This window comes from Armigeres subalbatus, chromosome 3 (genome assembly GCF_024139115.2).
Source record: "Armigeres subalbatus isolate Guangzhou_Male chromosome 3, GZ_Asu_2, whole genome shotgun sequence".
Taxonomy (NCBI): Eukaryota; Metazoa; Arthropoda; class Insecta; order Diptera; family Culicidae; genus Armigeres; species Armigeres subalbatus.
This window is the reverse complement of record NC_085141.1, coordinates 282,811,658-282,832,115: the sequence shown is the minus strand read 5'-3', so window position 1 is coordinate 282,832,115 and position 20,458 is coordinate 282,811,658. Positions and strand designations below refer to the sequence as shown.

Below are 20,458 nucleotides of genomic sequence, written 5' to 3'. Positions count from 1 at the left end.
GAACTTTTTTCACAAGCAAGAGAGAATACCGCCTTGGTGGACCACAAAACACAATAGTCAATTTTTCTATCATGGATCAAGCATATTTATTGACATAAAAGTAAAGATAAAAGTAAAAATGTAATTCAAGATTCCTCCTCAGGTTTGTCTGCATTGGGGGGTGCAACAGTAACAGGGTCTACTTCAGAGTTCATCTCATTATCCTGGGCCACTGGCGCAGCATCATCCTCCTTGGAGTCGACTGAATCAACTTCCATTTTCACCGGGCGTCGTCCTCGGCGTATCAACCTTTTGTGTGTGTTGGCGTGGCTGATCATGTGATCCTTCCTGGCGAAAGCGCGACCGCACGTTTCGCAGGAGAACTTTTTCTCCCCTCGATGCATCGCCTTATGCCCATAGTATGTGGACGCGGCCATAAAACGCATATGGCATATATTGCACTCATATGGCCGCTTCCCGGTGTGGGTGTTTTCATGGTCTCGGAAATCACGCAGCCGTGCAATGCGGACCCCGCAAAAGCCACACTTGAACTGCTTTCTGTGACCCTGCATGTGCGAATAGTAGCTGTTCGAGCTGGGCAAATGTTTGTTGCACTCGATGCAGAAGTAATCTTTTTTCGGTTTCACGTTGGCGCCTTCTGGCGGAATGTTGAAGTCCAGGGTAACGTTTGGGTCAACCGTTGAGAGTTCTTCGTAGTTAAAGGACGCCGAGCTGGGATGCACTGATTTGGTGTGCTTGTCAAGATCGAAGGCTGTGATGAATTGCTTATCGCAAATTTTACAGGATACTTCTTCTAACTCGGTGTGGTTCTACAAATAAAATGAAATAATTAAAAATTAGAAATTGTAAATTTGGGTTGTAAATTTTAAGAAAGAAAAACATACCTTCAAATGTCTCTTATACTGCTTTTGTGACAGGAACGTTTCTCCACAAATCTCGCAAGGAACCAATTCAGCCGCAGCGTGGAAGCTTTTCTCGTGAATCAATCTTGATTTATAGGTGGTAAACCGAGCATCGCATGTTCGGCATTTTAGTGGTTTCATATGCATTAGGAAATGTTTGTTCAATGACGGTAGCGATCGTATAACAACTTTTTCCGTAACACATCGGTCGCACTCGTAAGGAAGCATATCCATATGTTGCGTTAGATGATAATCGTATTGATCATTTGTTTCATGTTCCCGATTACAGATAAAACACTTATGCTTAGTTATTGCTTTCGAAAGCTCTCGAAGCGCTTCGTACAAGTTAAACTTCTCCTCAGGAGAACGATCAGACCCTTGATCAGAATCTTCATCAGAGTTCGCAATATTTGTTTCCTCTTTCACAATGTCCATATCTAATTGCATTTCATCTTTAGACCCATCGCTGTCTTCGACAGGTTCATTTTTTATTTCAGAATCAGGGATAAATACCATTTGAGTTTGTGGTCTTTTGTTTTTATCATTAGCGTTACTTTCTTCACCTCCGGAAGTAGTCAATTTTACCTCATACTTCTTGAGAAGAGCTTCAAACTGCGACCACCTACATAGTTTTAAGTTCTTTCCAAGCACTCGACGTAGCACTGCATCCGATTGCTTCACTTCCTTGACAAATACGTTGATTTTCATATTATCAAATATTTTTACACTGTTGATTATCTGAATAGGATTATCCCGACCACAATCCTTCAAATTGTAAAAATGTAAAACGTCTTTCATTCTGTAGAAATGCCATCCGGCGAACTCCGCCTTCTCCAACACTCGTCCATACAAGCTCTCAAAATCGATATTCAACTCCTCCGGTGGCTCACTCGGTTTCTTAACCGGCTCATAGTCGGCCATCGAGCTGCCGAACAGCGTCGGCACGGCATCCGGTTTTAGCTTGGCCGGTTTGTTCAACTTCTCGAAGTCCTCCTTCCGGAAGTGATTCATACAAATGCACGATGTTTTCTTGGGCTGCCAACCATCCGGTCTGCCCACAGCTGACACCCACCGCTCGCGAATGTCCGGATCGACGGGAAACTTGAAGGTGCTCGTTGCGTGCCGTCCCAGGCGCAATCTGCTCTCGTAGTTGGAACCACACTCCGGGACACTACACTTGCGACCCATTTTGAAGAACGAGGATAATCACCGTAATACCTAACACTCGAATTTGCAGCACTAATCACCGAGTTCTCTGCGAAACACTTTACACTGTAGTCCGGTTTGCAAACAATCCGAGTTTGTTTATGTTTGGGAACGACTGGTAGACAGTTTTCAACGGGAAGTATTGGGCGCTCTTGCAGATTTTGCAACTGAAATAAACTGGCAAGGCTGGCAACGATTTCTTTAAAAAATCAATGTACTGGATTCTGTTTTTACACGATTTGCATTTTCTCAATTTTCCACTCATCCTAAATGTTTAACGCATATTAATTATCATATGATTTTTCTTTGATTTATTCTGGATTTTTTGAAACATGTTGCGAAGATTTTGGAGGTAAATTGAAGTCACAAGATCAAAAATACGAGCGAAAAAAAATCGTGTAAAAACAAAATCCTGTGTATTCAAAACTTAATGAATAATATTATTATTAAAGTATTTTATATTCGATTCAATTATTTTTCAGAATATGAAAGTAAAATTATTGTAATGTGTGTGTATGGTTGCTAGTAGCAACCCTATAACCAGAGACCGGCGGAGTGAAAAACTGTCGAAATGGCAACGTATGAAAATGCATGAAATCGTAACAATGATTCTGGCATCACTTGAACTTTTTGCTTGCTTCTTATGGATGCAAAAAGTAAACAAGTCGAAATGGAACCGCTTTTGACGGTTCGATTGGAAACAAGATGGCGTCTTCGCCGATCTCTTATTCTAGTATCTCTAGTTGCTAGTTGCTTTTTCATATGCAATGCACATGTTCTGCCCATAATATAATATTTCCAAAAATAATTAACATTCGAATAATTTCTAATTTATTTCTCACCACAAAAAAAAGTTTTGAAATAAATTGAATTTCTCTATCGAAGCATATAGGGTAGTATACCCAATAGTGGACCCCTTATTAACGAAATTTTACTAGGTATATTATATTACCTGCCATAAGGAGTGGAATTTATTTCTACAAATTTATTTCTACAAAAGTTTTGTAAAAAATGGAATTTCTCTCTCGAAGCATATAGGGTAGAATAAACAAATAATCATCTATTTTTACTTTCCATCAATCGAACCATTAGAATGTTAGGTAGGTTCTCCCGATCGAATTTCTAAGAAAATTGTTTATATTATGCCATAATAATGCAAATATGGCAGAAGGGTCCATTATTGGTCAGAAGTCAACTATTGGACATCATCATAGTACTGATATTGCAACACTCATGCTATAAAATAAAATCCAATTTTGAAGCGCAATTGTACTACATCATTACTTATTAACTCACGATACAAGTCCCCATTCTACATCGTACTTCGTTTTGTCATATAGGTATTTTGTACTCACTCGCTCATAGATCCTGCGCGCTCCTGAGAGTATGTAAATAGAGTCACCGTTAAAGATACTTTTCAGGGCGGCATTTTGCTGTATACAGCAAGCCTATAGGCTTGAGCTATGTCCATGTGTTGCCGGATTTTAAATCGCTTATAAGCGCTTGCTTACAGATTTCGTCTTCGCTTTTTTGTAATATATGGCCGACCCATCTCGAATATATGGCGAAGAGCTAAACCATAGGGTGTCAGTAGCCTGAGATCCTGATTCAAGAGAATCTTTTTAGTGGCATATGTCTTCACCTGTCATAAGCCGAGTTGAAAATCATTCCCATTTAACACATTTAACTTATTTCACGAACAGGAACAAACGATTTTAGATGAAAAGTTGGCAACACGGACAGGGCCGCAGTCTCCATGCGATGATGTTGTTGTAGATTGAACTAAAGACACTATATACTATAGGGGCAGTAGGGGCAATATGAACATACGGGGCAATATGAGCCACCCTCATTTTGAGCTTATTGACAAGTTTTATCATGTAAAAGTTATATGATCTTTAAGAGGATGCTCCACATATGCATCAACGTGAAAACCGCATTAAAATTCAATTCAAACATGAAAATATACTTGAAAATGTAAATTTTCACTGCATAGGCAAAATTATTATATGATTTCAAGTTTATAAATAAGGTTTTGACACAAAACTGATTAAAAATACAGGTCAAAATACACCACAATCAAAAGATATATTAAAATTGAATATTGTGCACACATGTTTATATTGATACAAAACTGAATTTATCATAAAACTTTTTTTTCCCAAAACCAGTCTCTATGGGGCAATATGGGCATACCTGCATAGAACAAAATATCTGGCCTTAAAATGCGAATAAGTTCAAATATCAGTATTCAAGAATATTGTCATATATGTAAGATTCATTACGGAAACATTACAACATTACATTACAACAGCGCATTACTGCGATAGAAACAGAAAAAATTACCATTTACCAATTGAAATGTGGCTGTTCAAACGGTGAAGAGTGACAAATCAGTTCAGTCCGCTGTTGTGCAGTTTTTTCATTTTATTTGATATGGAATACTCACAACTGTTGTAGGAATACCATATTCTTCTATATTACGATACTTTTTTCGCCTAAATAAAGGTTTTGGAAGGGTGGCCCATACTGCCCCAAATGGTGGCTCATATTGCCCCGTATAGTCGGGAACACACATTGAAATCAATACATTTTCAAAAGTGCATTCCAACAATTTCCAAACGAATTTTTCGTCATTCATCGACGAAATATGAAAGGTAACATTCTCTAGTATGAGTCAACTACATTTGAACGATGCTTTTTTGAGCTTTTCAGCGCTTTTCGGAACGATTTCCTTAGGTGGCCCATATTGCCCCGATCACCCCTATATGTTTATAGTGTCTTTAGATTGAACCGGTTGAACCTAAATAAATAATAGTTGAGTGGATCGTATGTTGTATTAAAAAACTGCAATAGTCAATGGTCATTTAGTCAATAGAAATTTGCATGCAATTTGGTAAGGTAAGAATGTCTATAGCTGGAAGATAGTCATTTAGGCAAGCTAGATCAGGGCGGTAACTTGCGAATCAAAAGATCTAATAGCAAAACAATGTGATATTGAGATTCGCTATTTCATGTTGTTTCCATATTTCGAATATACCTTGTCACATTAGCAAATTTCTAAATTTATCATCCTCACAAAATACATAAATATGCATTAATAGAAGAAACATCTACTGTAATAATATATTAATTTTATACGTATTCTGCCAATAATCCCACATTTGTATATTAGGAAACCCAGCAAGTATGGGACACATATGCGATTAGAATAGTGATATTCAAAAATAGAATGAATATTCAGGCATTTTGAGTAGTAAAGGTATAATAACCTAGATTAAAATTGATTCCTTATTTATGCATTTCAGGCATGGGACGAAAATGTTGCGTTCCAAAGTGTAGCTCCAACTACGATGCGGTACTTCGTCAGGGTCAATCCACTATCAGCACATTCAAGTTTCCTGAAGACAAACGCTTGAGAGATCGCTGGATTTCCGCTCTGAACAGGGACGACAAATGGCAGCCTGGGTCAACCGCAAGTATCTGTATAAATCATTTCCTACCGGAAGACATTTTGCGCTACGATAAACCTGCAAAACTGAAACCGGAAGCGATACCGGCGATATTTAGTGAACATGCAAGAAAAGGACCAACCATCAAACGAGGACGTCCAAAGAGAATTATTTCTCAAAGGACACCGCCGAAGCATTCGGAAGATGATGAGACAGCTTTGCATGATGAACTCATCGGCCCATCGGATGATCTCACGGAAGGATTAATACTGGGTTTTGAAAACTTTAGCAGACTTTTACCAGAAAAGATACCAGCAGACGAATGGCATTATCATCGGAGGGAAAATGTATTGCATTTCTACAGCATTTTAGAAGAAGATCCCGATACTGCTATTATAATAGATAATAGTTTTAAAATTTATGACAATATGAAAGTTAAATTATTTTTAAAACAAGCTAAACAAACAGAAGAAAGCCTGAAATGGATTCTTGATAACGATATGAAGTTGCACAAATGGTCCCAGTTTGAAACCCTACTACAAAAGTATGACTCAAAAGTTACTCGAGTGAAGGATAACATCGAGAAGAACCAGAATGAACATCAATCAGAAATTGGAAGTTCCGTAGAACCTGAACTTGATTCAAAATCTTCTGATGAAAATGAGGAATTTCTCGACCAATATGAAGACGGAGAAGTCGAATTTCTGGAAGTGGAAGAACAGTTAGAAGTCAACACTTTCGAAGAACCGGTGCACAATCCTCTTAAAATTGCCCAAGATCAGTCTCAAATGATTCACAGCAATGCCGAGCGTAGGACTGTGAGAGAGACAGTACAAAGACTGAAAAGCAGCAAACATAAATGTTTTATTTGCAATCAGGAGCATGATACGAATGAAAATTTTGAACAACATTTGACGAAGCATAGTGATATGTTACCATTCCGATGTGATCGTTGCGAACTCCAGACAGTTACCATTAAAACCCTGGCTTCCTTGAATAAGCATTTGCTCATGCATCAGAAACCCCTGAAGTGTAGAACGTGCGATGTGAGATTTTCCAGTTACGGTACCCGCTTGTTGCACGAACAGAACAGTCACGAGAACAGTAGGCCCACCACATGCGAAGTATGTGGAAAGGTGTCCCGGTCACTTCGAGGGCATCAGCACCACTTCAAAGTAGGTTCTTTGAAAAAAATCTAAAATGAACAAAATTTTAATAATTTTTATTTTTATTACTTTCAGATTCATACTGATCCTGAATCGATGAAATGTCAACTTTGTGGGAAACAACTGACCTCTAGTTATGAACTTAAACTACATATGCGTGTGCACACAAGGGAAAAACCAAACAAGTGTCCTTTCTGTGCAGCGTCTTTCAATCGGATATCTAATTTGGTCGTTCATAAGCGTCGTTTACACAGCACTGAGAAACCCTTCCAATGCACAATCTGCAAAGAACGGCTAACAACAAATACAGAGATGAAGCGACACTTGGCTATTCACAACTCAGAGTTGTCCATTTCTGCCGAAGAAACGCTTATCCCACGCACCGATGTAGGAGTGCAATCGAACGACACTAAGAAAGATTACCATTGTAAGAGTTGCGACAAGCTGCTACCGAGTGCATCAGTCTATCATTCCCACATGAGAAAACATCGCAAACGCTATCAGTGCAGCTTTTGTGGGCTTCGAATTGGTCAGCTAAAGGACTTTATCGATCACGAAAACACCCATACCGGAAGGCGACCCTACAAGTGTGAAATCTGCTCGAAAACGTTCAAGACGTCATCCACCTACTACGGTCATCGGGTGATCCACGAAGCAGAACGGCGATTCAGCTGTGATTTATGCGGGCGACGTTTCAATAGACTCAGGCATCTGAATGTGCATATGCGAACGCACAAACAAGGTCATCGGAATAAAGCTCAAACGGTTGATAGCCTGTCCAGTTCAACTCCGGAACGACAACCGGCACCACAAGTTACTGTACCAATGATTACCGTTGCAGTGGCGACACCAGTGCCACAACAACATTATAGTGTGTTTAAGCTGATAACCAGGCGTGAAAATGAGGCCATCTCGCCTTACACAGATAGTATCATTTAGATTTCAATTTAATACCTACCACGATAATGATTTATACAGATTTAAGGATAATAAATTATTACTATTTCCAAAATTTTTGTTATCATGTCATCAACAGATTTTGGTATATACAGGTGTCGTTAATGATTAATGATAAAACGAAGAAGTGAGCAGCACGATGTAATAATACTGGCTCCATAGAAAATTTCTATTTAATGATCACAACTGGTTTAGCCATGAGCTAAACCAAATCTCTCTTGTTACATAATCTTCAATAATTAGAGTTTGATTGATTTGCCTAGGGAGTTTGATTTATTTGCCTAATAATAGATCAATTCTAATTATTCATAATAAACCAATTTTTAAACAAACCATTTTGAAAATTCTACTTCGGTAATGAATTGTTGAACGTTAGCCAACTAAAAATTTTGTTGTATACTGCCGTGAATCGCATATTTGTCCCATATGAATAGGAAACCCAGCAAAGATGGAACAGATATGCGATTCACGGCAGTATACGTGAAAGGCAATGATTGCAACTGTTAGTAAAGATACGTCTGATTGTGAACAGGTTTGAATAGATAATGATTTATTGGCGTTTACAAATTCATGGCTTACTATAACTTAACATCCCCCCTTAAGCTATAATTTAATAACTCCTAGAGATGTCCTTGCTTCCATTAACTTGGGCGGGTACAGCTTTTGTGAGGATATCAGCTAACTGATCACTCGATGCAACGTGCATCAATTTGATAGTTTTCTGTTCTGCTTGCTCTCGTACAAAGTGGTGGCTAATGTCTATAATCTATATGCTTACTTCTAGGGGAATATCCCATTTCCTTTTCCGCTAGACTGATGGCACTTTGATTGTCACAATTGACTTGGATTGGCGATAAGTTACCTTCCAATTCAGCAATAAAGCCTCTCCACCAAATGGCCTCTTGAGTTGCAGCCGAAAGTGCCATATACTCAGCTTCAGTGGTAGAAAGCGCCACAGTGGGTTGTTTACGCGAACTCCAAGCCACAGCTCCTCCGTTTTTTAGAAATACATGTGCACTAGTAGAGCGCCTTGTATCCACATCGTTTCCCCAGTCAGCATCAGTGAAAGCTTGTAGTTGATTCGCAGCATTTTTCGAGTAAGTGAGACTCCACTTTTTAGTTCCTTCCAGATATCTCAAAATACGTTTTGCAGCAGTCCAGTGCGCTTCCCCAGGATCTTCACAAAAACCACTCACCAAATTTACAGCATGACAAATATCAGGTCTTGAACACTGAGCAAGGAACTGCAAACTTCCGACCAAGTGACGAAAGGGATTCTTCTCTCATCGTATTACGTTCAGCTTCCGTCTTTGGTTTCATTTCATTTGTTAATTTTTAATTGGGATCCAAAGGAGTTTGTACGGAATTACATCCCACCATCTTGAAATTTTCCAATAATTCATTTATATAACGTCCTTGGTCAATTGCTATAATACCTTCTCCTTTAGTTATTTTGATTCCAAAGACTTGTTCTGCTTCTCCTAAGTCTTTCATTCTGAATTTCTTCGCAAGTTTTCGTTTCACTAGTTCAATCATTCCAGCATTGTTTGAAAAAAAAAAGAAAATCGTCAACATATATCGTCACTATCAGTATTTGATCTCCATGGATTAAATAGTAAACACAAGTGTCGAACTGTGATCTTTCAAGACCTATTCGCATCAATTCTTTGTCTAATTTGAGATTCCAAACCCGGCTGGCCAGCTTCAGTCCATAAAGTGCCTTTTTCAACATTCGGTTCGTACCATCCTCAAAACCTTCGGGCTGTTACATGTAAATCTCTTCATCTCTTCAATTACCTTGCAAAAACGTGGAAACTGCGTCCATTTGATGAATTGACATGTTCAACTCCACAGCCTTGGCCATAAGATACCGAATTGTTGAATATCGTACGACAGGTAAGTAGGTCTCGGTATAATCCACACCTAAAATCTGAGAGCGGCCCTTAATTACCAGCCTTGCTTTAAAACGTTCAATTGAACCATCCTAATTTATCTTGATTTTGTACACCCATTTATTTCGTAATGCTTTTCTTCCTGCTGGTAATTCTGTTATAATCCACGTTTGATTCTGCATTAGTGCTTCATACTCGACTTTCATTGCATCTATCCATTGCTCTTTGCAACCTTGTGCCATCGCTTCACAATAAGTGCTGGGTGTTACCAATTCGGTAGGAACCGCGTGCACGCGCCCAGGTCTGTTGCCATTAATGCGTTGATCACTCTGCCAAGCTTCTGGGGGTCGGCGCTCCTTCGCGCTGCGCTTTACCACACGTTCTATTGGTGGCACTGAAATTTGCTGAGGGAGCGCATTGTTGATAACAGGCTCCACTACAACAGTTGCATCAAATTCATCAACGGTTGATTCATAGCCATAAAAGATATTTTAGTTACTAGATAAAGATTGTCGCTGTCGTCGCTGTCCGGAACATCTTTTGCTGGCGAGGATAGGGGAGCTAAATGTCAAAGAAGGAAAATCCATACGATTTGACAGGTATGTACCACACATGTTTCGGACAGCAGAACAAAGGGAACCGAAGCGACAATCTTTATCTAGTAACTAAAATATCTTTTATAGCCATCCATACTTTCATCATCACTGTCATCGTCATCATTGATCTCGAATCCGTATCTTTTGCAAATACAGTCAATAATTCCATTTGATTTGCTTCGACCGCTATCACTTCACCGTGATCACTACTGCCCATACGATAATTACGTCTCTACTTATGAAAATTTTACCAGTCTGCGGATCATACAACCGATAGCCCTTGGAATTTGTTGCATATCCAACAAACAAACATGCTTGAGATTTCTTATCCCATTTCTGTCGCTTGTTCTTTGGTACATAGGCCATTGCTTTTGCACCGAACGCTCTCAAATGTGATACATTGGGAACTTGAGTAAACTTCTCCTCTGGCGTAACAGTGACTCCTTTCGTAGGTGATCTATTTATTAGGTATACAGCAGTACATACAGCTTCTGCCCAGAACCGTTTGGTCAATCCAGCATCGAATAGCAATGCCCGAGCTCGCTCTACTATCGACCGGTTCATCCTTTCTGCTAAGCCATTTTGTTCAGGATTGTATGGTACCGTTGTCTCGTGGGCAATGCCGTTCTCCCGAATAAAGCGCTCAAAATTCGTTCTCGTAGTCCTTTCCATTGTCAGTTCTTAATCGCTTCAACTTCTTGCCAGTTTGTGTCTCGACGTAAGCTTTGAAATCTTGAAAAGCAACTAAAACTTCTTTCTTTGACTTCAAGAAATATACAAATGTTTTTCTGCTCGCATCGTCGATAAAAGTGAGAAATATACAAATGTTTTTCTGCTCGCATCGTCGATAAAAGTGAGAAAATATCGGCTTCCACCAATCTACATCGTTTCCATTGGGCCGCAAAGATCAGAGTGGACCAACTCCAATATTTCTGTCGTTCTTTTCCCTTTCGATTTGAATGGTAGACGTTGATGTTTGCTTTCAATACACGGAACACACGAAGTAGTTGAAGCTTTCCCATCGGTGCACTCCATGCCAGTAACCATGCTTTTCAAAAGTTTCATATTTTGAAAATTCATGTGACCCAGCCGTTTGTGCCAGAACAGCATCGCTTGCCGTAAATGTCATTGCCTGATTCACCATCTCCAGCTTGTACAGACCATCCGTCTGTGATCCTATTGCTACCAACTCATTCGTTTGAACGTTGAAAACCTTGCACGCATTACTTGTAAAGACAACCTTGTAACCCTTCTTGCAAATCTGGCTTACCGATAACAAATTTATGGCTAATTCTGGAACACAAAGAACATCCGAAAGAGAAACTTCACACGAACTTCCTAGAAAAACGTTCCCAACAGCAACCACCGGAACTTCTGCGTTATTGGCTACATTGATAGTTTGGGACATTCCTTTACCATCAACGATGCGTTTCCTATCACGACACATGTGAACGGTAGCACCAGAATCGAAAATCCAGCGTTCTTCATTCTTCAAATGTTTCACACTGGCACTAAAAGCGGCGTTTCTCGAATTCTTCTTGCGATGTAGTCCAATACCTGAATCTTCATTCGTGTTTCTCTGACTGCATTCCGAAGCAAAATGTCCAATTCGTTTGCACTTAAAGCATTTGACGCTTGATTTATCCTTTTTTGGCGGTTTCTTCTGAAAATTACTTGCAAACGCTCCATCGGATCCACATGATTTGGGAACACTTGAAACACATCTTGAAAGATTTTTGCTTTCACCGAATCTGCTGTTATCCTGGTTCTCGACGCTTCTAAGCCCATTATTATCGGCTCATAGTTTTCAGGTAAACCCATCAAAAGTAGACTGGCCAACCATGTGTCATCGACCTTGAACCCTACCTCGGGTAATTTGTGGCTTGTAGACACGACTTCATTCACCTACTCTTCAACCGACTTGCATTCTGCCAACCGAATACTCGTGAGCTTCCACAGCAGACCCATCCGTCGAGTCATTCCACTGTCCTGGAAAGCGCTCTTGAGATTCTTCCATGCTTCACGCGCTGTTTTGACCTCTTGAACTAAGCTATAGTTTATTGGTTCTATGCTTAAACAAATCGTAGCTAGAGCACGCAACGAAACATCCTCGTCGATCGCTACATTGTCCGCGACGTCCACAGCACCCCAGGTTCCTTCCCTAATTAGAACCATCTTCATACCGAACGCCCAGGAACTCTAATTCTCGCGTCCTCGGAGTCTCTCCGCTCCTCTATCCGTGAAACGCTACTTGTAAAACGAGGATTCCCTCTTGACCTTCCAACTTGAGGTCCATCCGGCAATCCAGAATTCCCTTCTCTTGGATTTTCCATTGTGAAAATTTGTTCGGATAAAAAAAAAGTTTGTTGCATTCAGTAACTAACAACGGTAGCTATGAGACGTGAGGCCCATAACCTGTTAGTAAAGATACGTCTGATTGTGAACAGGTTTGAATAGATAATAGGGGTATTCACTAAACGGCGTAGGTTGCTGCGTATCTGATTATAGAAATGTTTCACGCACAATCATAAGGGACATATTTCAAATCGCCCATGAAACATTTCTATAAACAGATACGCAGCAACCTACGCCGTTTAGTGAATACCCCTAATGATTTATTGGCGTTTACAAAATTCATGGCTTACTATAACTTAACAGCAACCATCCCTGTATAGGAGGAAAGATCGTAGTAGTCTGTGCGCAAAGTTGAAAATCAAAAAAATTTGTCCTCCAAAATTTTATCCCTCTCAGAGGTTTTTGTTTATTTTGGCTTGTAGTGGCCCAAATAAATTGTATATTGTGATTTTCTTTGACAAATTTTGAAATTCGTGAGCATCAAAAATGTAGTGTGATTTTGAAGGATTACAAAAAACGGAGTTCGTTCAGCTATTTGGTTTCATTGACGACATTGATATTATAGAACGTAACTTTGAGAAGATGGAAAAAGCCTACCTACACCAAACTGAAGAGGGAGGGAAGCAAAGCGAATTGGACTTTATAGGAAAAGGCTCAAAAGGTTTAGCTCGTAAGCAGTGGCGTAGCCAGAAAATTGGTCTGGGGGGGTTTTCTGAACATTTTTTAATTTCGAGAAGGTTCGAAATTTTTTTTTCTTCTGAAAATTGTCTCTGGGAGGGGAGTTGTGTCCAAAACCACCCCCGTGGCTACGCCACTGCTCATAAGCCACCCACCACGAATATGTATCGGTGGTGACAAATTCGTGGCAGTTGAAGAATTCGTGTACTTGGACTCACTGGTGACTTCCGATAACGATACCAGCAAAGAAAAAATATTTTCGTGAAATTCCTACCCGAATACTTTTAGATTTGGATTCCGTGAGGAGTGGCCCTAACTTTTGAATGTTCGAATGAAGAAGACTAATTCACAGATTCAATTCCTACCCGAGTACTTTTAGATTTGGATTCCTTGAGGAGTGGCCCTAACTGTTGAATGTTCGAATGAAGAAGACTAATTCACAGATTCAATAAAAATTGACTATAGGTATATCCAAATTTATGTGAAAACTAGCTGACCCGGCGAACTTTGTCTCGCCAAAAATTGATCAATTTTTGACACAAATTTTCTAGAAAACAAATAGATTTTTTTTAATTATTTCTCATTTATTACAGTTTATTATATATAGAGATAATCAAAATTTGAAATTCCCATACAAAATGTACGAAAAACCACCAAAGAGATTGGGTTTAGCTTTTCATTTTTTTCAGGTTCATCGTAAATAGAAGAAGAAAACGAATATAAATTATCAAAAGTTGGGCTCTCTATTCTTGAGTGATGCGCAGTCGTACAAATGTCAACTTTGTTTTATATATAAAAGATGATTAAAAATGAAAAATTTCATGCAAATTGTACGTAAAACCATTTCATCGGAAAGATTGAGCATTGATCTTCAAAGTATTTAAGTTTCATCATAACATTTTTCCTCGTGAATAGAAGAAGGAAACGAATATAAAAATAATAAAAGTTTGACTAATGCGCGGTCGTACAAATGCCAACTTTGTTTTATATATAATTATAGAAAAAAGATTACAGCGAAATTGATTGATCTACTACTGAGAATCAGGCCGTCGAACTTGTTTGCTATAATAATGTCCAGCAATGTAGGCACATGAGATCTATCCATACGAAATTAACGAAAGGCTCTGTTACAATGCAACACAAGCCATCCCTGTATAGGAGGGTTCATAAGTTATGTTGAACTGCAATAAACTGCGATAAATTTTTGGATATCATCACAAAATTTTCAGACATAAACCATTTCTCAAGTGAAGAGGGAATTTTTGCTCAAAATTAAAAGTACTTATACCGAATAGAATTTGAGTTTGTGTTATAGGAAGTACACCGTAAACTAGAAAAGTGAGGGTCGGATACTAGTCAACAATGCTTTTCGGATCATAAACCATTTGACACATGTAACAGTTTAGTAGGCATGTGATGATATCGTAGTTCATTTATTCCAATCTAAGTCACAGCTAACGAAAACTAAAACCTATCGTGATGGCAGTACACGTTAAAACGAAATGCTGATGCACTCATATACAACTACGTAGGAGATATTGTGTTCTAATATTCGACATCATAAGAGTTCCATATATTAGGGAACTCATTACAAACTAAGGTGAAGATCATTATGCCAAATACGGTAGCTTTCAGTACAGATAAGATCTAAATTCTATAAATCATCATCTTACTACATCTAACATCTTAAACCTAATTATTTGGAAAACAAGTCCTGAGGAATCTTCGGATACAAAATTATATGGCTGAAGTTGACAGCTAAAACTAGACGAATACCACAATCGTGTTGCAAGTCCGCGAGGAAAGAACTGGTGATTGGCAAGTTGAGTAGGTAATACTAGTTTCGCTACAGAGTCATCGCTATCATCTAGTTGACGAAACATTTGACAATCGAATACTCAATGGAACGCTTGAGTAACTTCTAATTCGATTATTTCGAGTTTTAAGTTGACTGCCTTGTGTACAATGTCGACGCTAAATCGCTCATTATTAATACTTTTGCCTCTCTGGACAGATGACTTTGTCCGCAAAACATTATAAAACATTTTCAATTACTATTGAAAGTATTACCTTTGAACGACGGTGGTCCATTGGAAAATCCTGCTCCGAATCGATTACTATCACTGGTAGAGGTCGCCGCGCTACTTCCACCGGGACAGGAACTGCTGGGACTGTTGGAACTAAGGAAACCAATGTCAGTTGTTCAAATTCGACACATCAGCAACGTCGGTACTTACACCAATTGGACGTGGGCTACATTCTTCAGATGGGCATTCACGGCCAGCGCGACGGAATCATTCACTGAGAGCTGCAGATTTTCCTCAATTTTCCGCATCTTCTTGTTCAGGTAAACCTTCAGCACTTCGTAATGGTACTTACAGCTGCCGTGGCGTTTCCTCTTCGAAGCCACAGAAGCGCGCTCCAACTCTTCGACCGCTTTCTGCAGCGACGATTGATCCTCCAGAGACGAATTGAGCTGCATTTGGGACTTTATCGTGTTGAACTCATCTCTCGTAACGAACGGAATCTCCAGCGATTCCATGAAATTACTCATCTCGTCGTAATCTTTACTCATCTGAACCGTACCCTTCACCAGACGGTTCATCAGTTTGTTGTGATGGATGTAGTTTTCGGACGATCGGGTTATGATCGCTGAACACTTGCTGCACTTCATTGCAAAAGTCGAATAGCACCCACTCACGTACTCCTGGTACGGCTTCAACAGACCGCCCGGGCAGTGCTTCGAGTGCATAAACTGTGAGAAAGCTGCCCACTGAAGGAAGTGATCGATTTCGATTATGCGATATCCCTTGAACTTCGGTATATCGTCGGCATCCATACCATTTTGGAGCCCGTGCGCCTGGTGGGTTCCGTTTTGAATCGTACCCGGGGCTGCCTCGGAAGTTCTTCGATGTGGGATTCGCGCATTTTTCCTTGGCTGTGATGTCCCTACAATATGAACATACTTTAGTAGGTAGTTAATTATTATAAATGGTCATAGATGAAACACTCACTTGCTCCTGGAGTTTTTCTACCTTCCAGAACATCCGGGCGAGACGGACCAGTAGTGTCATCCTTCCGATGCAGTTGTGTCAACTGAGAATCGTGTACTGATTTCCTTCTAGTCATCATTGTCGAAACGGAATTATGTGCGCTATTCACTATTAACTTTGATCTGATTTTATTTTGTAGTTCGAAGAGTTCAAATATCTTGAATCACTTCAATGGTTGGCATTTTTTTGGTTGACTATATAGAAGACATGAACGTTTTAACGAAAATAGGAGATAAATTCACAAAAATAATCAGTCTAGAGAATAATGTTTGATCACAATGAATAACTTGAATAAACAGATAGTTCTGAGAAACCTAAATGAATTGATTTGAATTCGTTGCCTCCTACCAAGAAACAGCTTTTTGCGATAATAATACAAGCTTGAGTGAGTTGAGCCCTTGAACCAAGCCATCCAAGGCGGAAGATGATAAAAATGGAACATAAATAAAAATGGAAGATGAAGGGATAAATGAAATGAATAAAACGAAAAGAAGTATGAAGCAAAACTGTCAATAATACACGTATGTTTCATAATGAGCAAGTATGGGTAACAAACTAACTTTTGAATGTTTCAATCTGAGAGTTTGGAATATTGCGATTTTTTATACTAATTTTTTTACACAAGAATACGCGTATACTGCCGTGAATCGCATATCTGCCCCATCTTTGCTGGGTTTCCTATTCATATGGGACAAATATGCGATTCACGGCAGTATACGTCATTGAGACCAAGGATCGATTAATTAGTAATTTGCTTTCGATCATTAAGTAGTTTTTCAATAACTCATTCTAGAAGCTGAATTTCAAAATGTGTTGTATGGTGGACTTCTAGTGCGAAGGTTTTTCTACAACTCTGCCTAATGGTTCGTTATTAGTTGAATTCTAATAGCGAACCATTAGGCAGAGTTGTAGAAAAATCTTCGCACTAGAAGTCCACCATACAACACATTTTGAAATTCAGCTTCTGGAATGAGTTATTGAGAAACTACTAAATGATCGAACGCAAATTGCTAAATGATCGATAACATCCTTGATTGAGACGATGTAAACATTGATCCTATTACCACCCCCATTTGACTCGCTTATTAATAATTAACAATTATTGTTCAAAAGCATAGAAGTTCCAGAATTAGTTTCTTAACAACCACGCAGCAACATTGGATACATCTAGCGACAACCAAGATGGGTGTTTTTCCTTCACTTTTTAAAACTGATAGATAAAAGTACAGTACATTTTACATGTAATTCGGATAATTTTAGGATTATCGGCATATTAAGGTAAATATTAGAGAGAGAGTATGAATAGGTCATAATAAGAGTGTGATACGTGAGAGCGTACACTCGCTCTTTTAGAAGTGAGAGTTTTTGGAATCTTGAAGGGAGTCCCGATAGAGGCGATAGACAGAGGCATAAGAAGCTTTGTTTGGTTATCTCCGCGGATTAGCTACTATCACGAGATCTCACAGTTGCATTGAACAACGTAGAAATAAATCGCACGAATTTTACAAATTATCAAATCTACAAAAACTGCATCTGGTAAGTAAAAGTATGAATTCATTCATAAGTTAATTATGATTTTATATGTCAGCTTTTGTCTAGCTTACTGTGGTGACCCAAAGCCGTCGCTATGCTACGACACATTTTGAGAGATTGTTATCTACTGCAGAAACATTCACGTAGGTATCACCTCACAATGCTGAAAAGATCTATCCTATTATTTAATGAAAGCAAACCAATCATTGAACAAATTAACACAGTAGTTAATTTCCAATTATAGTAACTCGAATGTCTACCGCACCCGCCACGAAACCGATAGTGCCCTCGCAGCACAACCTGGTTTGGATTGACCTGGAAATGACCGGTTTGGAGGTGGAGAAGGACCGCATCCTCGAGATAGCCTGCGTAGTGACGAATAAGAACCTGGACATTCTGGAGCGCGGTCCGGACATTGTTATCCACGAACCGGAAGAGGTGCTGACCGCCATGAATGAATGGTGTCAGGTGAACCACGCTAAAACAGGCCTGACCCAGGCGGTACGAGATTCGAAGACTAACCTGCAGCAAGCCGAACAGATGGTGCTGGACTTTGTGAAAAAATATTGCCCGGAGAAGGCCTGCCCTTTGGCGGGGAATTCAGTTTATATGGATCGTATGTTTCTGTATAGGTATATGCCGCGGCTGAACGAATACCTGCACTACCGGATAGTCGATGTGAGTACGGTGAAAGAGGTGTGTAAGCGCTGGAATGGAGCGGTCTTCAGCCATTGTCCACCGAAGAAGCTGGTGCACCGGGCGTTAGATGACATTGAGGAAAGCATACGGGAGTTACAATATTACAAGGACTATATGTTCCAAAAGTAGATGATGAGTTCTAGATCGTTAGCCAATTATGTATAAAAATGTTCTTTAAAGTTTTTGCGTACTGTGTTGAGCTTCTTCCAGAAAATTAAATCCCTGATTTGGAAACTTGATAAGTAAATCCAAAAACTTTCAGAAAAATTGTTTAATCTCTTTTAGTGGAATGTCTTCAACTGTTTAAGACGAGTTTAGTACTTTCCGTTGAGTTCGACTTTCAGTCGAGTCAAGTACGAGACACTGAAGACGGCCTCACAGTTGAGGTCGAAATACATATCTGTAAAGATAACAAAACGTAGTGGGATAAAAAGGAAAGTACTAAACTCGTCTTAGACAGTCCAACCACTTAATTTAATCACAATTAAAACCTTCATTAGATGCATTATTTGAATAGAACTGACCTCTTCATTATTGATATCAGCGGGCCGCGACAATGCGACAGTACTGACTTGGGATGCAGATCATATCAAAAGTCGTGCACAAATTTGGAATTACTGCGATATTTTCAACAGCAGATATGTATTTCAATATTATTGCAAGCCAATATTATTGTATAGAACAGAGGTTCCCAAACTGTGGGTCGCGACCCCTAGGGGGGTTGTGGGCTGTTCAGTGGGGGGTCGCGGAAGAAAATTTTAATTCATAATTTTGTCCCACAAATCTACTCCATATTTTGAATTAGGATCTAACTAATGATTGAATGATTAAAGAACAACAAACCTGACGAGGTCAACGGCCTAGTCCTATACAATCCAAATGTAAGCTCCGAGCCCAATCCAAAACCAATCCTAATCTAATTCGAATCCGATCTAAATCAAATCCAAATCTATTTAAAATCCAATCCAAATCTAATTCAAATCCAATCCAAATCCAATCCTAATCAAATCGAAATCCAATTCAAATCCAATCTGAATAAATTTCATATACAATCCAAATCCAACCCAAATTCAATTCAAATTCCATCCAAATCCAATACACATCCAATCCAAAAAAATGACGAATTTTTGACAAATACAATGATGGGATATAAAGCTATTTATTATAATTTGTCCAATCTAACGCGAACTCATTTTTATCTAATTTCACAAAATCAATACATTTGGTACTTGGTGGGTCGCAAGCAATGTGGGATTCTGATAGGTGGGTCGCATATCCAAAAGTTTGGGAACCTCTGGTATAGAAGGCAATCTACTAGTGCATAATGTATTTCTAAAAAACGTAGGATTTGTGGCAAGCAACCTACTAAAGCGCTTCTTATCACTGATGCTGAATAAATTCAGCTATAACTCAGGAGGCAATGGTGGTAAAGCTTTATTGCCGATTTGATTAGAAAAAGCATTAGGTACATTTGAAATTGTTCATTGAACTTAACGACATTATCAACTTATGGATGTATTGGGGGGCTTCTAAAAGATTAATTGTGGGTGCTAGAATGATTCCTTGAGAGTTGCAAGAGAATGAAAAAAAAAAATCAGTTGGCGCCTTTGGACACATTTCACACCCACAATAATCACACCGGCAGTATTTTTCAGATCATTTCAAGGATCTGTTTATATTTATCCAGGACTACTTGCTATATGAAAGACGAAAAACATTAATTATGAGATGTTGCTCCCATACCCGCAACTGCAATTTCTCGACCACAGCGAACGGCTCTGCCTTCATGCGACCGTATGATGCCAATGCCGTTCCTTTGCGCGCCAGATCTTCTAATAGCACCCTCGAGTGCAATGTTGAACAATAAATTCAAAACTGCATACCCCGCTTCAGTCCGTCTAAGGTCAAAAACGAGGTTGACACTTCTTCTGCAATCCGAATAATGATTTCGAGCCATCCAGCGTTGCAC

The 20,458-nt window shown here is 39.2% G+C and overlaps 4 protein-coding genes across 9 annotated transcripts; 2 read left to right on the top strand and 2 right to left on the bottom strand.

The window, feature by feature from the left end:
- Positions 1-57: 57 nt before the first annotated feature.
- Positions 58-2,218, bottom strand: LOC134224677 (zinc finger protein ZFP2-like). The gene is made up of 2 exons (XM_062704166.1): positions 885-2,218; positions 58-809 (listed from the first exon to the last, which is right to left on the bottom strand). Exons 1-2 carry the CDS (start codon positions 2,088-2,090, stop codon positions 126-128), a joined length of 1,890 nt encoding a protein of 629 aa, XP_062560150.1. The 5' UTR covers positions 2,091-2,218; the 3' UTR covers positions 58-125.
- A 2,651-nt stretch (positions 2,219-4,869) lies between these two features.
- On the top strand, positions 4,870-7,730 carry LOC134220082 (zinc finger protein 568-like). Of its 3 annotated transcripts, none has more exons than XM_062699043.1 (3): positions 4,870-5,009; positions 5,417-6,735; positions 6,802-7,730. In XM_062699043.1, the coding sequence occupies exons 2-3, from the start codon at positions 5,419-5,421 to the stop codon at positions 7,663-7,665; spliced, it is 2,181 nt and encodes a 726-aa protein (XP_062555027.1). In that variant the 5' UTR covers positions 4,870-5,009; positions 5,417-5,418; the 3' UTR covers positions 7,666-7,730. The 3 variants fall into 3 exon arrangements, with proteins under 3 accessions (XP_062555027.1, XP_062555026.1, XP_062555028.1); XM_062699042.1 differs by having other exon boundaries at positions 4,897-5,004; XM_062699044.1 differs by lacking the exon at positions 4,870-5,009 and adding an exon at positions 5,013-5,099.
- Positions 7,731-14,605: 6,875 nt separating this feature from the next.
- On the bottom strand, positions 14,606-16,731 carry LOC134220080 (uncharacterized). Of its 2 annotated transcripts, XM_062699040.1 has the most exons (4): positions 16,606-16,731; positions 16,219-16,451; positions 15,442-16,153; positions 14,606-15,384 (listed from the first exon to the last, which is right to left on the bottom strand). In XM_062699040.1, the coding sequence occupies exons 2-4, from the start codon at positions 16,334-16,336 to the stop codon at positions 15,252-15,254; spliced, it is 963 nt and encodes a 320-aa protein (XP_062555024.1). In that variant the 5' UTR covers positions 16,337-16,451; positions 16,606-16,731; the 3' UTR covers positions 14,606-15,251. The 2 variants fall into 2 exon arrangements, with proteins under 2 accessions (XP_062555024.1, XP_062555023.1); XM_062699039.1 differs by having other exon boundaries at positions 16,219-16,682.
- An 897-nt stretch (positions 16,732-17,628) lies between these two features.
- Positions 17,629-18,673, top strand: LOC134220079 (oligoribonuclease, mitochondrial). Of its 3 annotated transcripts, none has more exons than XM_062699037.1 (3): positions 17,629-17,793; positions 17,846-17,933; positions 18,035-18,673. In XM_062699037.1, exons 2-3 carry the CDS (start codon positions 17,885-17,887, stop codon positions 18,616-18,618), a joined length of 633 nt encoding a protein of 210 aa, XP_062555021.1. In that variant the 5' UTR covers positions 17,629-17,793; positions 17,846-17,884; the 3' UTR covers positions 18,619-18,673. The 3 variants fall into 3 exon arrangements, with proteins under 3 accessions (XP_062555021.1, XP_062555020.1, XP_062555022.1); XM_062699036.1 differs by having other exon boundaries at positions 17,630-17,793; positions 17,857-17,933; XM_062699038.1 differs by lacking the exon at positions 17,846-17,933 and having other exon boundaries at positions 17,632-17,793.
- The last annotated feature ends 1,785 nt before the right edge of the window (positions 18,674-20,458 follow it).